The sequence below is a fragment of the Triticum aestivum genome, chromosome 4D, assembly GCF_018294505.1.
Source record: "Triticum aestivum cultivar Chinese Spring chromosome 4D, IWGSC CS RefSeq v2.1, whole genome shotgun sequence".
Lineage (NCBI taxonomy): Eukaryota > Viridiplantae > Streptophyta > Magnoliopsida > Poales > Poaceae > Triticum > Triticum aestivum.
In genome coordinates this window covers 101,706,215-101,722,832 of record NC_057805.1, presented here as the reverse complement: position 1 = coordinate 101,722,832, position 16,618 = coordinate 101,706,215, and the positions used below count along the sequence as shown (strand labels likewise).

Genomic DNA, 16,618 nt, shown 5'->3' with positions numbered 1-16,618 from the left:
TTACCATCCTGCTGTTGTCTTGCATAAAGTGTAAACAAATAGTTCGATTGACATCTTTTGACCCATTTTAATAACAATCTTTATTAGTTTCCTCACTTGATGTTGGTTCATGAATATCTCATTGCACCATACGCAGAAAGGGTCGAAGTGTGGATCTTTGGCAATGACATATGTACCTAAAAGCACCAAGTTAATATTAGAAGCTAAACAACAATTGCAAAATGATGTAGTACAACACTCCCTCCATCCCATTATATAAGATTTTATTACATATATATCTAGACATCATCAGAACATTAAGGTAACACTCTTCCTTGTTGCTATGTAGCCTCGGATTGCATATTTAGTCATTCAGTATAATGCGTGTTGCTATGTAGCTTCAGTGTGCAGGCTTAAGCATGCTAGTTAAGCAAAACAAGAAGTGGAAAGGTGTGTTAACTGCATCAGGCATAACATTTAAAAACAAGCAAATAGTCATTCAAACCGGTATTGTGCAGGTCTAAAGTACACTAGTTAGTGTTAAAAAACGAAAAGGCATGTTAACTGCAATATCCTTAACAGCAACCAAATATCGTAATTCATAGTGGTATTATTGAAACTGTTATTGATGAAATTGAACTGCACGACAAATAGTTGCACATATAGAGCATCACATTGTGAAGAACTGAAATAAACAAGTCATAAGGCCATCTCTAGCCGATCCTTTAAAAGTTAAAGGACTAAAACCCTTAGTGGATATATATATACTCCAGCAATTTTTGGCCTTTTCTAGTCGATCCCCTAAACTTAACATTGTAAACTTCAATTTGATCAAGTCCAAAGCAGGTTCAACCGAAAGTAGCATGCATTCAAACATAAACATAGATAGTTTTGCATAACCGAACATAAAACATAAATTTAAACTAAGTTAAACTACTTTCGGTCAAAGTAGAGGTCGAGCCAATCCTTCCTCGTCATGTACGGTGTGCCGCGAGGCCGGTGCCGTTGTCGGGGTCATTGGGGAAGGCACTCCTCCACTCGTCGACGTCGATCTCCTCGTCCTCGGGGCCCACCTCGACGCCCTCTGCGCCGTCGTCCTCACCGCCTTCGACCTCGTCATCGGTGGAGAGCGCGATAACCTCGCCGCCCTCCGCGCCGCCGTCCTCGCCGCCTTCGACCTCGTCATCGGAGGAGAGCGCGATAACCTCGCCGCCCTCCGCGCCGGCAAAGATCGCCCGCTCCGCCTCCACGAGCTCCGGGTGCTGCCGGCGAGGCTCTTGCATGTAGGCCTCGTCGGCGGCCTCAGCCTCGAGGCGCTCCCAAACCTCGCGGTCCTCCCGTGCCATAGCCGAGCTCACCACCCCTGGCTCTGGTGGAACGAGGTCGACCGGACATGTGCCGAAGGAGAAATTGAGCCTAGCTGCCGTGTCGTGGTAGCGGAACTGCCAGCGGTCGTACTCCATGGCCGCGAGCTCGGTCGTGTGGAAGCTACCGAGCCACCGACAGGTGTGGGTCTCCCGATCTATAATCTCGGCGACCCACGTCCCCCACCGCCGCTGCCGGACCCCGAGGTAGGACCTCGTCGGCTGCCGAGTCCGAGGGAGGACGGGGAAGTCCTCGAACCGGCTTAGGGGCACGGCGTCGGGCAGATCGGGGGACCGTCGACGATGGATCGAGCCTGCAGAGGCAGACGGGGACACCTCGGCGGCCACCTCGCCGGCGTCGGGCGAAAAGGCCGTGATAAACCTCTTTTTTGGCCATTAGCTCCTCGAGCTCCCCGGCACACAGGCAGAGGTTGAGGATGGAGGCGGCGGCGATCGCGGCGACCTACCAATGGTTTCAGGGGTGGTGTGTGTCAGTGTGAGCGGAGGTTTTGGGGAGTGTGTGGTGTGTGTGGAGGGGGGCAAGGTGGTGTTTGAGGAAATACTGCGGCAACTGAAAATTTTATTAGGCAAGAGTAACAAGGCGGGGCTACTGAAAATTTGGATCAAGGGTGAGCAGATATTTTTTAGATTGCGAGGGATGTAGAGGCGGGAGTAAAATGCCGGGGCTACTAAAAATTTGAAACAAGGGACTGAAGCAGAGCGGGAGTAACAGACAGCGCACACGGTCCGCACATACTAATCGTGTGCTATCAGACATTAAAACCTTCCCGGCGGTAGATAATTTCGAGATTACGAGGCAGTAATATTTTCGAAATCGCGAGGGATGCAGAGGCGGGAGTATTTGGGGAGCGAGCTAGTGTGCTTGACACACCGGCTGTGGACTGTAGCCGACGCACCTTCTCGCGTAAGCCATAGGCGTACTATACACTAACGATGCTCCAGGATATTTTGTACTGCATCTCACACGGTTGGTGATAATAAACTTGTGGGATCTACTTGATTTTTCATCTTGATTTGAGTTACATAATGGGGTCACAGCGGCAATGGACGGTGTTTGAATTGCAAGAACTTTTATCTGCAGTGAACATGCAACTATATGTGTGTCGTAAAAGAATTGGAATTATTCAGGGTTCGTTTGGACATTTTATACATTAAATTGGTTTTCTAGCCATTTCAGGTGCACAATTCAAAATTAAACTACATGCACATGCTCCGGTGCACCAACATGGGTTGTAAAATCATATATGTGTCCATGGGTTCATGCTTACGTCCCATGCAAGGAATGGAGATGTATTTCAAACACCACGACACCGTGGCTCTCCAGCAAACATCGATGTACTTGCTTTTGTAATTCTAGTAAATCCAAAAGTCATACGAAATTCATGAAACTTGGCATGCTATCATGGAGCGGCATCAACATGCCGTGGTAATTTTTTTGTCCCATTTGGGGCAGGTTTGGGTATAAGCTTCTCACAAACCAGAGCTTCTCACAACAAGTGTGATGGTTTCGGTAGGGAACGTTTCACATTTATAGACGAAACGATATCCGTTGCCTCTTCTTGATTTCAATTATTTTCCTAGTGTCAACATAGAACAACGGGAGTGTTGTGTTAATTTTTTGAATTTTTTGGGGTTCGTTTGGACATTTTTATATATTAATTGAGTTTTCAATGCATTTATGTGCATAATTCAAATTTGAACTACATGCACATGCTCTAATGCATATAAATTGGTTGAAAATTCAAATACGTGTCCTTGGTTGCATGCTTAGGTCTCATGCAAGAAATGGGAATGAATGTCAACACCCTGCCACTGTCACTCGGTCGCAAACGTTGAGATACCTGGTTTTTAAATTCTAGTAAATCCAAAACTCATCTGAAATTCATGAAACTTGGCTTGCTATCATGGAGCGGCATCGACATGCCATGGTAAATTTTTTGTTCCATTTGGTGCAGGTTTGGGTATAAGCTTCTCACAACCAGAGCTTCTCACAACAAGCCTGATGGTTTCGGTAGGGAACGTGTCGCCTTTGGGGACGAAACGATATCCGTTGCCTCTTATTGCTTTTAAAAAAAATTTAGTGCCAACATAGAACAACTGGAGTGTTGTGTTAAGTTTTGTAATTTTTTGGGGTTCGTTTGGACATTTTTATACATTAACTCTCTTTTCTAGGCATTTTATGTGCATAAGTCAAATTTGAAATACATATGCACATGCTCCAGTGCATATAAATTGGTTGAAAATAAAATCTATGTCCTTGGGTGCATGCTTAGGTCCCATGCAAGAAATGGGAATGAATTTCAAACACCAGGACACTGTTGATTGCCGGCAAAACGTTGAGATACCTGGTTTTTAAATTCTAGTAAATCCAAAACTCGTCTAAAATTCATGAAACTTGGCATGGTATCATGGAGTGGCATCAACATGTCGTGGTAAATTTTTGTCCCATTTGGAGCAGGTTTGGGTATAAGCTTCTCACAAACCAGAGCTTCTAACAACAAGCCTGATGGTTTCGATAGGGAACGTGCCACCTTTGGGGACGAAACGATATCCGTTGCCTCTTATTGCTTTCAAAAAAATTCTAGTGTTAACATAGAACAACAGGAGTGTTGTGTTAAGTTTTGGAAATTTTCGGGGTTCGTTTGGACATTTTTATACATTAACTGGGTTTTCTAGGCATTTTATGTGCATAATTCAAATTTGAAATACATGCGCATGCTCTGGTGCATATAAATTGATTGAAAAATCAAATCTGTGTCCTTTGATGCATGCTTAGGTCCCATGCAAGAAATGGAATCCTACATCAGGGCACTGTTGATTGCCGGCAAAACGTTGAGATACCTTGTTTGGAAATTCTAGTAAATTCAAAACTCGTCTTAAATTCTTGAAACTTGGCATGCTATCATGGAGCGACATCAACATGCCGTGGTAAAAAAATTTACACAGGCAGATTAGACCAAATAGAAGTATCATGCTAAATTTTGGAATTATTCCGGGTTCGTTTGGCCTTTTTTATACATTAATTGAATTTCTGGGCATTTAATGTGCATAATTCAAATTTGAACTACAAGTACATGCTCCAGTGCACCAAAGTTGGTTGAAAAATCACATGTGTGTCCTTGGGTGAATTTCTAGGTCCCATGCAAAAATGAGAATGAAATTCAAACATCTGGGCATCGTGGCTCGGCCAGAAAGATTGAGAAACTTGGTTTTTCAATTCATGTAAATCCAAAACACGCCTGAAAATCATGAAACTTGGCATAGTGTCATGACATGGCACCAACATGATGCGATAATTTTTTTTGCCGAATTGGGACAAGCTTTGGTATAAGCTTCTTGCAAACCGGAGCTTGTCTCAAGAAGGCTCGTGGTTCCGAAAGGGAACGTGTCACCTTCGTGTGTGAAACGACATACGTACACTGCCTTCTCCCGCCTTAATTTTTTTACACAGGCAGATTAGACCAAATAGAAGTATCGTGCTAAATTTTGGAATTATTCCGGGTTCCTTTGGCCTTTTTTATACATTAATTGAATTTCTGCGCATTTAATGTGCATAATTCAAATTTGAACTACAAGCACAAGCTCAAGTGCACCAAAGTTGGTTTAAAAATCACATGTGTGTCCTTGGGTGAATTATTAGGTCTCATGCAAGAAATGGAAATGAAATTCAAACATCTGGGCGTCGTGGCTCGGCCGGTAAGATTGAGAAACTTGGTTTTTTAATTTCTGTAAATCCAAAACACGCCTGAAAATCATGAAACTTGGCATGGTGTCATGTCATGGCACCAACATGTTGTGGTAATTTTTCTGTCCGATTTGCGAAGGCGCACACATTAGCAATCAACAAAGTCATTTCGGAACACGTGTTGTCACGTTACAAATCAGAAACACAAGTATTATTGAAACCGTGGGCGTTCTACTTACCAATTATGTGCCGCAATGCGTCCCCTTTTTTATTGGCTAGGAGGTGCCGTGCGGGGTAGCTATTTGACTACGGGAGGCGTGCGATCAGACCCTGCGCGTGCTCATTGGGAGGAGAGCCCTTTGACCTCTATCTGCCACGCACCTCCCTCCCAACGTCTCCATTAATGGCGCCCGAGCCCCTGTTTCACGGCGTGGCTATGTCTCACTGGACTGAGATTTAAGGGAGAAAAATGTAAATCTGAAAAGAAAGTTTTGCACGGATCTTGATGTAAGATTCGACGGACCTATATAGCATCGACTGCGACTTATAGCAAGCATGATGAATATAAGGACGATGACAGTGGATAATAATTGTCTTACATATTTAGGAACATAATTAAAAAAAGCCACATGCGGCAACGCCCGAAATACACAAGGGCAAAAGAAGAAGGAAGACAATGATCTGGCTCGTTGATCTCTACTTTTTTGATGTGTTGCTGCAGGCCGCGGGAACTAGTCTCTGCGGCGAGCGGCGATGAGCTCGTTCTTGTCCTCAAGATGCTTCTTGAGAGCATCCATGGATTCCTCCACCAGCCTTCTGCGCTCGATGTGCGGCATGGCATTCTCGTCCATAAGTTTCTCGACGATGACGCCGATCCTCTTCAACAAGGCAATGGTCTCCTCCTGCTGCTCCGCACTTCCGACGATCTTCGCCCTCAGCAGGTCGCGCTCGGCCAGAAGCTTCTCATTGCTCTCATTTAGTTGCCAGATGATGCCGATAGCCTGTTCAAAAGAGACTTTCATGTCGTCCTGCAACCTTGCCCAGCCGGAGATCTGATCCATCTGGCTATGGACAATTGCATGCATGCGCCTGTAAGAGTCCTCACCTGGCCGCGAGACATTTTCCCAGGCCGCCGCGGCGCGGGAGGACATCTCTGCTGCATTTGCGGTGCGGCGGGACATCTCTTCTGCTTCCGCGGCGCGGCCGGACCAGTCTGTTGCATCGACGGTGCGGCGGGACCTCCGCGCTGCTTCGGCGGCGCGGCGGGACCTCTATGCTGCTACGGCCGCGCGGCGGGACATGCCGGCTGCTTTCACGGCGAGGCGGGACATCTCTCGTGCTTTCGCTTCCATGCTCGCCTCTCCCTGGTGGCAATCTCTCGACCCAGAACTCACGCTGGCCATGGCAGACGCAAGGGAACGATGATGAATGACTTGTTTCTTTTTATGGATGAGGAGTTGAGGAGAAATGTGCAGTCATGTTGGAGTAGTAGTATTTATAAACGAGTACTAATACGCTCCTAAGTGTGAAACCGTTTAGGTTTTGATCGGTGTGAATAGGTTTGCAATTAAATAACACGTGGCAGTAATTTGGGATGTGACAGGACGCAGGCTCAAAATTTATTGACGGTTCTAAGTGCGGCACTATTCCCGGAAGGTGTAACGTGGGCACGCTTTCTCGGCCGCGTACGTGGCGTTAGCACCATAGGGTGCACCGCAATAGGCAATGTCAGCACACGTCTTGTTCCAAGAACCGTGCGCGCTCGTTATTACCATCGCGCACGCTTTCTTTAATTAAAATGTATGCCCGTCTAGCGCACACACGTTGATCTGTCTAACTATTTCTGTTTGTTGTGGCTAATCGCAAACAGTTCATCCGTGTGAAGTGTATGCCATCAATCACAGACACTTTGATCTGGCTGACCATTTCTGTTCTATTGCCTAATCACAAACAGTTAATCCTTCTGAAGCGTATGCCCTTAATCGCACACACCTTTATCTAGCTGCCCGTTTCTGCTGTTCCTCCTCATCACAAACAGTTAATCCGAGTGAACTGTATGCCGTATATTGCGCACGCCTTCATCTGGCTGCCCGTTTCTGTACTTGTTCCTCATCGCAAATAGTTCATTGAACTGAATCGTATGCCCTGCATCGCAAACAGTTCATTGAACTGAATCGTATGCCCTGCATCGCACACGCAACCAAAATCTGAACCGTGTTTGATGCATCCATCATCGCAAACGGTTTGCACCTTTTTTGACGGTTTTTACACCACCGTTTGCGATTATTGCAACGCACACAGTTTCGTCGAAGGGTCTCTGATCATAGTGTCGCGTTAGCAGCATCCTGCAGTAGTGCTAGTTCAATCTCGTTACTGGCAAGTCTCTTTACTCGTTTCGTAATACATCATCATGTAACTAACTCCTTAGTCGCTTTGCTTGCAAGCTTCTTGTGATGTTGTATTACCGAGAGGGCCCAGAGATACCTCTCCGTCACATGGAGTGACAAATCCCAGTCTTGATCCATGCCAACCCAACAAACACCTTCGGAGATACCTGTAGAGCACCTTTATGATCACCCAGTTACGTTGTGACGTTTGATGGCACACAAGGCATTCCTCCTGAGTCCGGGAGTTGCATGATCTCATGGTCGAAGAAACATGTATTTGACATTAAGAAAGTAGTAGCAATAAACTGAACGGTCATATGCTATGCTAACGGTAGGGTCTTGTCCATCACATCATTCTCCTAATGATGTGATCTCGTTATCAAATGACAACTCATGTCTATGGTTAGGAAACCTTAACCATCTCTGATCAACGAGCTAGTCTAGTAGAGGCTCACTAGGGACACGATATTTGTTTATGTACCCACACATGTATTTAAGTTTCCGGTCAATACAATTCTAGCATGAATAATAAACCTTTATCATGAATAAGGAAATATAATAATAACAACTTTATTATTACCCTAGGGCATATTTTCAACAGTTCATGACAAACTTTTTGCATAATTAAGCAGAAACATTATTTGATAGAATCGGTCATGAAGGCTTAGAAAAATGATTTGAGTGCTTTGTGGACTACACACATATGTTTTTTAAATGATATTTCTCAGTTTCAAAGAAAGTTCCATATAGTTTGCCTAACTTCTCGGTTGCATTTGGTCTTTGCGCTATGGATGCAATGGGTCATGTAGTAAGAGCATCTCGAGCCGTTCGCCCCCCAGGGGCTTGAAATAGCGCCGCCTGGGGGCGAACCGGCGAAAAAATCGACGTGAGGGGCGGTCGGGTTCCCAGCCGCCGCCCCATGGTCGCCCAACACGCCGTCTTTTAAAAACATACTCGGCCAAAATTAGGACAAACATGACACAAATTCGGCGAAATTTAGGCGTTCCATTGGTTTTTACATATTGCAAACACAATTTAAAAACAAAATAAAAAAACAACTACTACTACGTCGCCGCCCGCCCATCGCGTCGTCCACCGCCCCGCCTACACCCCGAAGAGCTTGCCGAAGGCGTTGTAGTCGCCGTCGTTGTCCTCCTCCTCCTCCTTCATGCCGTCCCCGTCCTTGCTACACCCCTGCCCTGGGTCGCCTTGGCGGACTGGTTTGATTGGTGGTGGTGCGTCATCGTCGCTGTCGTCGAGGATGATGACGCCGCCCTCGTCGCGGCCTCCACCGCCCTGGCACGTGCGTGTCAGGCGGCGTTGGGTAGTTCGCTTCGTGGAGGAGGTACGCCTCCCACTCGTGCAGGGTGCGGCGGCCGAAGCCGTTGGCCGCCGCTCCGTCGCCGGGGAAACGCTCTCCCATCGGCGGCTGTAGATGGGTGGCTGTAGACGGGGGGAGAGAGACGAGATGGGGCGTCGGCGACGAGAGAGGGACTGCGGGCGAGAGTGCGTCCACCGGCGAGGGAGGGGCGACTTTTATAGCCGCCGGGGGGCGGAAGACGTGTGTACGTGTGGCAGGAGGGGGAGGGCGCGTTGCCACGCCATCAGCGCGCCGCCCGTGAGGAATCAATGGAAGGCTGACCGGCGGCAGCCTTGGCATTGATTCGCCGCGGGAAAACGAGGTGATGAGGAAGACGAGACGCAGCTGGTCGCTGACTCGGCGGGTCCACCGGGCTTTCGTGCCAAAAACGTTTCCCCCGGCACCCCCGGGCAACCCCCAGCGCGCCGGGTTCGGCCTGGGTCCGCCGGCGCCAAATTCGGCCCTAACCGGCGAAAACTGGGCTTCTGGGGGCGCAACTGGGACAATTTTTAGACGCGTCGATAAAAAAGGCGCCCTGGGGGGCCTGTTGGGGGGGGGGGCTGGAGATGCACTAACACTTATATACTCCTAGCACTGGATGGTTGTGAAATGTGCCTTCCCTATATCTCCCCAAATTTTATAAGTTATATGTAGAGAAAAAGGTAAGGAAGATGTACGTAGCTCTAAGTCTTTGGACGTTATTTTGTATACGTAATCTAAGAGTGTGTTTGGTTGAGGAACCAACTGTCACGGAATGGAATGGTTCCATTCTAGAGGAACGGATCGGTCCCATTCCTGTGTTTGGTAGGTGCAAAAAAGCAGAACGGGTTGGTTCCGTTCCAGTGTTTGGTTTGGAAGAATGGAATGAAAAATGGGATAAGAGAAATTCAAAAATTCGCCAGCATTTCATTTGTATTTTCAAAAAAACAACATAATAATATATATTGACATAGAACACAATTTTCAGCAACAATATCATAAGGTAGCAAGTTCATTTGGCACATCCAAAAGCAATCAGCTAGTATTGCCAAATATATGAAAGAAATTGAGGAAGAACTTTGCGCCGCCTGCTAGGTCACCGCTGCCACTGCCTTCTAGGTCGCCGCCAAGCCCCTGATGCGCGCCATCGCAGGTGAGAGATGACGGGGAGAAGAGGGAAGCTGGCGCTGGAGAGGTGCGGGAGGGGCGGGGCTGAGAGAGGTGAGGGAGGGTGGCAGATCGAGAGGGAGGGAGAGATGCGGGAGGGTGGCGGCGCTGAGAAGGCACATGGGAGAGGATAGGGCTTGGGTTCGTCCGAGGGAAACGAGACCCGTTCTTTGTCATCCGCTCGAATCGGAGGTATGCCTCGGTTCCGCATATAGAGCGAATATGCTCTTTTCAGGGACCGGTGGGTTCTGATTCGATCTGCTAACTAAACGTGGGAATAGGCTCTCGGGACGGGACGGACCCATGCCATTCCATCCGGTGATAGCAACTGAACACACCCTAACCGCAATCGTTGAAGCGATGATCGGGTGTCCCCTCAAATACATGAGTTGTATAGCATGTTCTTCGTTACATAATGTAGTGCATTTTTGTTTTTTTTAATTTAATCATGTCTATATTTGATCAAGTTTACAACATAAACTTCAACGTATAAAATAATTAATAATGACACTTCATGATGAATCTAATGATACCGATTTTGTCTGTGAATGTTGATAGTATGTTTTCCTTAAATTCGGTCAAACATAGATATGTTTAACTTTCACACAAAACAAAATATGCACTGCCTCGCCTTGTGAAACGAATGGATTTACGGCGAGGGAAACTGCACTCATGAGTCGGGAAATACCGTCGGGCGGGTCGCGCCCGTGTTGTCCCCGTCTCGCTGTTCGGTGAGCCAAGCAAGAAAAGAGAGAAATACTCCACGTGCCCATGCGTGCACACACGACACGCCGCGCGCTTGTTACCCTCGCCGTTCCGATACGTCGGGCCCACAAATCTATCTCTCATCCCAGGCGCTCGCGTGTCGACTGTGGAGTTCGGGAGAGAGGCCGAGGCGACCGCACCACTCTTGAGAACATGACCAGCTTGTCCCTGGCACACGCGGTGAAATACGCCCAGTGCCCCTGGTGCTCCTCTGTCGGCCTGCCGTACGGACGGGCCCGCATAGCGACGACGCATCCGACGGGCGCCGCAGGTCCACGCCACCCCACTTGCTCTCCGGCATGTCAGAATCTATTTATCACCGCCCGGCTACCTACCCATCCCCCGCCCCCGCTGCCTCCGACCCGACGGCAACGAAACTTTATCCCGTGGACCCGCACGTCAGCGTGGCGGGGCACGTTGCGTATCGCGAGGTGGTTGTAGATATTTACCGCTCACGTGAAGTGACCAACACGCTCCGCTGACGCGTGGGCCCGTGGCCAGCTGGAGAGCAGAGCCGCAGCTGCGCGGCTCGCCCGCCAAGCCGGAAGCAGCTCTGCACCGGGGGCACCATCGCTGTCGTAACTGACACACGGGCCCCACATGGTCCCGGGCCCCGCAGGTCCGTGGGCAGTGGCGCTCAAAGAGATGGCAAGTTTGCATAAATACCCCTGCCACCGCGCGCTTCACGCCTCCTTCTTTGCACGCTCTTTTTTACACTTCACCCATTCCACCCCCTCCCTGTTTACAGGTGGAGATAGAGAGAGAAGCGCCGAACCCCATCCAATCCTTTCTCTCTCTAAAACCCTCCCAAAACCACACCCAACCAACAAGGGAGCTCCGCCAAATCCGTTCGTCCGTTGCCAGCTGATGAAATCGGGGCTTGCTGCTGTCCACTCTCGTCGGTGATGGACGGTTGCTGGCGGCTCCCCGGAGGCCACGGCGGCGGCGCCGCCGGCCGCGTCGTCCGCGTGCACTTCCTCGACGCGGATGCCACCGACGACTCCGACGAGGAGACGAACCAGCCTCAGCGACGCGGCGCGCGACGGTGCGTGCGGGAGATCGGACTGCCGCGCGCGTTCTCTCGTCTTCCGTCCGCCGCGGCGGGTGCGGTGAGCAGCTCCTCCCACTGGACGCGCGACAAGAGGTTGAGGGCGGCCGCGGCCGGCAAGAAGCGCACGTTGGTGGCGTGCGGCGGGGATGATTGGTCCGCGGGGACTTGGTCGGCCCGGCAATTGCGCGGCGTGCGGCGCCGGCCCTGGGGCAAGTATGCGGCGGAGATCCGCGACCCGAAGCTGGGGCGGCGCGTCTGGCTTGGCACCTTCAACACCGCCGAGGAGGCCAAGTCCGTCTATGACTCCGCCGTGCTCCGCCTCCGCGGCCCGAGCGCAGTCATGAAGTACACCGCCCCCTCCCCCTCGCCGCCCCTCTCCACCGTGACGGCGTCCGCGCCGTCGCCGTCGACATCCGCGGCCTCTCCCCCGTCGCCCTCCACCACGGCGGCCCCTCCTCCGTCGCCCTTCGGCAGGGCGGCCTCTCCCCCGTCACCCTCCACCACGGCGACCTCTGCCCCGTCCCCCATCACCACGGCGGCCTCCCCCCCGTCGCCCTCCCAGTCGGCGACCACCAGCTGGTCCTTGGTGAACGCGGACGAGGAGGTGACGGCAGCGTTCGGCCTGGGACTCGTCGACGAGGAAACCTCCCTGAACAACCTGATGCAGTTCTGCCTCCCCGCGGCGTGCAGCAGCAGGTGGGACCCCTCGGCGGACTTCGTGGAGCTGGCGGACCTCGACGACCTCTTCGCGCCGGAGCCCCTGGCGGCCTGACCGGACGGAAGCGGCGACGGCAGCTCCACAGCAACTTTTTGAAAGAGAACAGTTTTAAACATAATTTGACTTTATTTCTCGGGAGTCTGCATATTTTGAGAGGCGTGCGGAAATATTTATCCGAAACTTTTGCTTGGCATTTTATTTCGAGAGAGGAATAAATCGTAGCAGCCGGAGGGGAAAAGACCGAAATGTTGTCTTCTTCTCCGAGGCCTACCGTTAAGCTTAGGGGCGTTTTTGTAATTTGGAGTGAGGAGGTGTTGTCTTGTGTGCGAGCGTGTCGGGGCTGGATTTGAGCTTGCCGAGAGAAAGGCTGCCCTTGAGGGGACAGGAGCTGGAGAGGACGAAGTAGTACCAAGCTTTGCTTGAGTTTTACGTTGTGGGAACGAGTGATCGCTATGCACGTGAGCCGTTTCTCCTGTGTTAAAATCTGGAAAGTTAGTAATGGTTTGGGTGTGGTAATTTGAAAAGAAATCTCGGTGCAACATGTTTATGATGTACTCCCTCCAGGAATATAAGAGCATATAAATCACTATTTTAGTGATCTAAATGTTCTTATGTTTATTTATATTTGTTTACAGAGGGAGTACGTGATGCTACTACTGTGCTGCATTGTGCATATACTTTCTTCGTTCCTAAATATAAATCTTTGTAGATATTTCACTATGAACTACATATAGAGCAAAATGAGTGAATTTATACTCTAAAATGCATCTATATATATTCGTATGTGGTTCATAATGGAATCTCTACAAAGTCTTATATTTAGAAACGGAGGGAGTGTTGTCCTTGGCGGCGACTCGAGCGACGACTCCCACCGTCGCCACTAGCGCCTCCATCCTGCCTCCCCCTTCTTGCCGCCACCGGCTAGGGTCGCAGGGGCAAAGCCCCTCGCACTACACGGTGGCGGTGGGCGACTTCCTCCTTCCCTCTCCTCCCCTCATGCCTTGGCTGCGGGCGCCTGCCCGAATCCGCGAGCTTGCGCTGGGGCCGGTGCTGCTTGGACTTGGCTGGCCAATGGTGGAGCTCTGGGATGCGGGTGTAGCAAGCGAGGCAACTGCACAGTGTCTGCTCGTGCGCCAATGGAAGGTACCCTGGGCTGGCCCTTTCCCCAGATCTGGGCGGGCTAGATGGGGGCGCCGCCGTGCCCTTGCCGTGGACTTTCTGGCTGTGCTCGGACCCTACGACGGCAGCGTCTTGGGACTTGGTGGCCAGTTGGGCTGCAACTACCTCCCCTTCTTGCGTGTGTTGTTCCACTCCGTGGCCGGCGGTAGCCGTACATGGTCTCGTCGGAATCCACCTTTGGGACGACATCGGCAGACGACACCGGTGGAGTGCAGCGTGGCTTCATGGTGCTTTCAACGTCTGAAGGTGCTCACTTGCTCTTGGCATTGGTGCTTGCCGGCCTGGATTGCAAGGCGCGACGCTGGTCTGCCGGATGCGCGCTCTTGATTTAGCGGCGCGGGTGATGTTGATCTGCATATCGTGCTCTGGCTTTGGCCACGTTGGTCCCTGGGCCGCCAGGCCTGTGCGGGGGGCTCTCTTCGGCGAGGTGGTAGGCGGCGGCGGTGTTCTCGGACATCGGGGTTGGTCCTTACAGCGACCACTCCGTTCTACGGCGGCGGACTCGTTGTGCATTGCGGTGGCCATCGAAAGGTCTTGGCGAGGTTTTCTCTCTCCAGACCCGGTGGTTGACTTCGACAAAGAGATGCAAACTATGGGCGACGACTTGACGCAGAGGGATGGTTGTGCAGCGGCGACGGTCCACATTGCATGCAATTGTTGGGATTGTAGAAAAGTGGTGGTGATAAGACATAAGTAACACATCGGTCTCGAGTTCTGGGGTGAAAGCCCGGGTCTTTACCTCTGTTGGTTATACCTGGCAATGGCGATACTTTTATGTCGTTACCTTATTGAAGGCATTGCTCGGATATGCTCAGGCTGATTCTTCAGGGTGAAAATCCATATTCTAACCTTGGGTGGTCCGATCTGGTGACGTCGACGCTTGAGTGTTGATCCCTTCCTGAAGGCGTTACTGTTGAAGAACCTCGTCGCTCGTGTGGCGTCATGAGATGGTTGGTGCGGATATGGTCATTGTTGTAGTTTGTCGATTACGGATCCGATCGCTTGGGGTTTTCTTTTTTCCTCATCTACACATAGCTTTGGTCTTACATGACTTTGCTATTTGCCGGTGTGTTTTTGTGTGCGTGTGTTGGTGTTGGTTGTGTGCATTCTAGTTTTGCAGAGGCCGGGTGTGTGTTCATTGGGTTTGTGTCCTCTTGATGCTTCACGCTGAGCTCATAAAATTCACCCTTTGCCGGAAGAAAAAAGAAACAAAGGGAGTATTTATTATGGAGCTGTGTTAAATCAGTCTGAATATGTGATTTTTTTTTGCGAGAGAATATGTGATTTTTTGCAGAACGTTGTTGGAGAATTTTTTGAGAGATTAATCTAGGAGTACATGCTATGTCATGCCAGGACTAAAAGTGATGATAATGATTGGACGATGGTCCAGAAATCTCCAAAGGTGACTAAGATTGGAGAAAGCTTGTGATTTTCCTTCCCTAGCATCCTAGCAGGGTTGTCTTTGTCGATGCATGTATGTCCAGCATGTGTGCTACTGCACACGACCGGGTCTTTCGTGCGCATGGATCTCACGTCCGCATTCTCTCCGACAGTTAATAGCGAATTCAAAATTCGAAGGGAGACGGAGAATCCGAGAATGAGAAGATCCGAGGAGCGGGCCCACGTGCCAGTGGCGGTGCCGTAGCACGGGTCCAGCAGGCCCAGCTACCAAACCATGTGTGGTCAAGTACTGACGTGTTGCTCATTGATCCGCTGATCTCTGCTTGAAAGAGAAAAAAATGCGACATGCTAATAACTCCGCGGGCTACATGCTCCGAGAGTCCCACTGCGGCAGTACGCCACGGGCAGCACGTGCCGAATTAGAACCGCGCGATTCCGATTTCAAAAGGAAAACAAAAAACTTAGGGCATCTTCAACTTCCTATGCAAAATAACTTGTTTGGAGAGAGTTAAAAAAAAACTGCCCAAACAAATTTCGTATACTCAAAAAATTAGTTGACCTCTATCTAGGGGGAAAATATTTTCCCGTAAACCTTCCCGCCGTGGCCCCTGATACGTCGATCGCCCCGGCCTCCTCCACTCCCGGCCATGTCGCACACCATTTCATTCAATTGGCTGCGCTATGTACGAGCCCGTAGCAGTGGCGAATCTAGCGGGGGTGCCGTGAGTGCCATGCCCCCACCCCCACTCTCAAAAATAAAAAATTGGCTATAATATATACTCTCTATAAAGAAATGTAAGAGCATTTAGATCATTTCCTTACAGAGGGAGTACTACTTAACATTAACTTTCTAGCAACTTAATGCTATTTTTAGACAATTTGTTGGATTTACAATGATGTTTAAGCAAAATTTACTTTAGCGTAATTTCCCCAAATTTCGTATGTATGGCATCCCCATTACTCAGTTCCTAGGTCCGCCACTGGCCGAGAGATCATATCATCTAGCAACGATCACTTGATAACATGATACAAAACCAAATAGGTTCGATTATTCCCCCGCAAAAAAAAAGGTTCGATTACAACAATAGCGAGGTAGTTGAAAAGGCAAACTTAGTGCGTCAACCTTGTACATTATTTATACGTAACAAGCCTAGATCAGAGTAGAAGACTAAAGCAGAAGCGAAAGCGTAATGGTAGCGGACTCCAAACTCAGGGATATCCTGGGACACGTTCTAGTCGGTGAACTTGGCGGCATCTCCACAAGCATAAGGATCATCCTCAGGGTCTGATCAGAAGAACCAGATAGGTGAGTACGCTGAATTTACCGGCAAGCAAACAAAACTTAGGCAAGCTAGATGTGCAAGCGAATCCACCAATACAACAATAGCCAAATCTAAATATCGAGGCCAACAAAATAAGGCAAAAAGGAGTATGGCCGACCAAGACGGACATCATTAAGACACCACAAATTTAGGGCATAACGGTATGGTATTTAACCGGCAAGCCGAGAAAAATGTAGTTTCAGCTGCAAGTCAGGATCAATGTAATTTAACCGCCAAAAC

At 49.7% G+C, this 16,618-nt stretch overlaps 1 protein-coding gene across 1 annotated transcript; it reads left to right on the top strand.

Moving 5' to 3' along the window:
• Positions 1-11,394: 11,394 nt before the first annotated feature.
• Positions 11,395-12,669, top strand: LOC123096503 (pathogenesis-related genes transcriptional activator PTI6). The gene has a single exon (XM_044518244.1). The coding sequence runs from the start codon at positions 11,613-11,615 to the stop codon at positions 12,528-12,530; it is 918 nt and encodes a 305-aa protein (XP_044374179.1). The 5' UTR covers positions 11,395-11,612; the 3' UTR covers positions 12,531-12,669.
• The last annotated feature ends 3,949 nt before the right edge of the window (positions 12,670-16,618 follow it).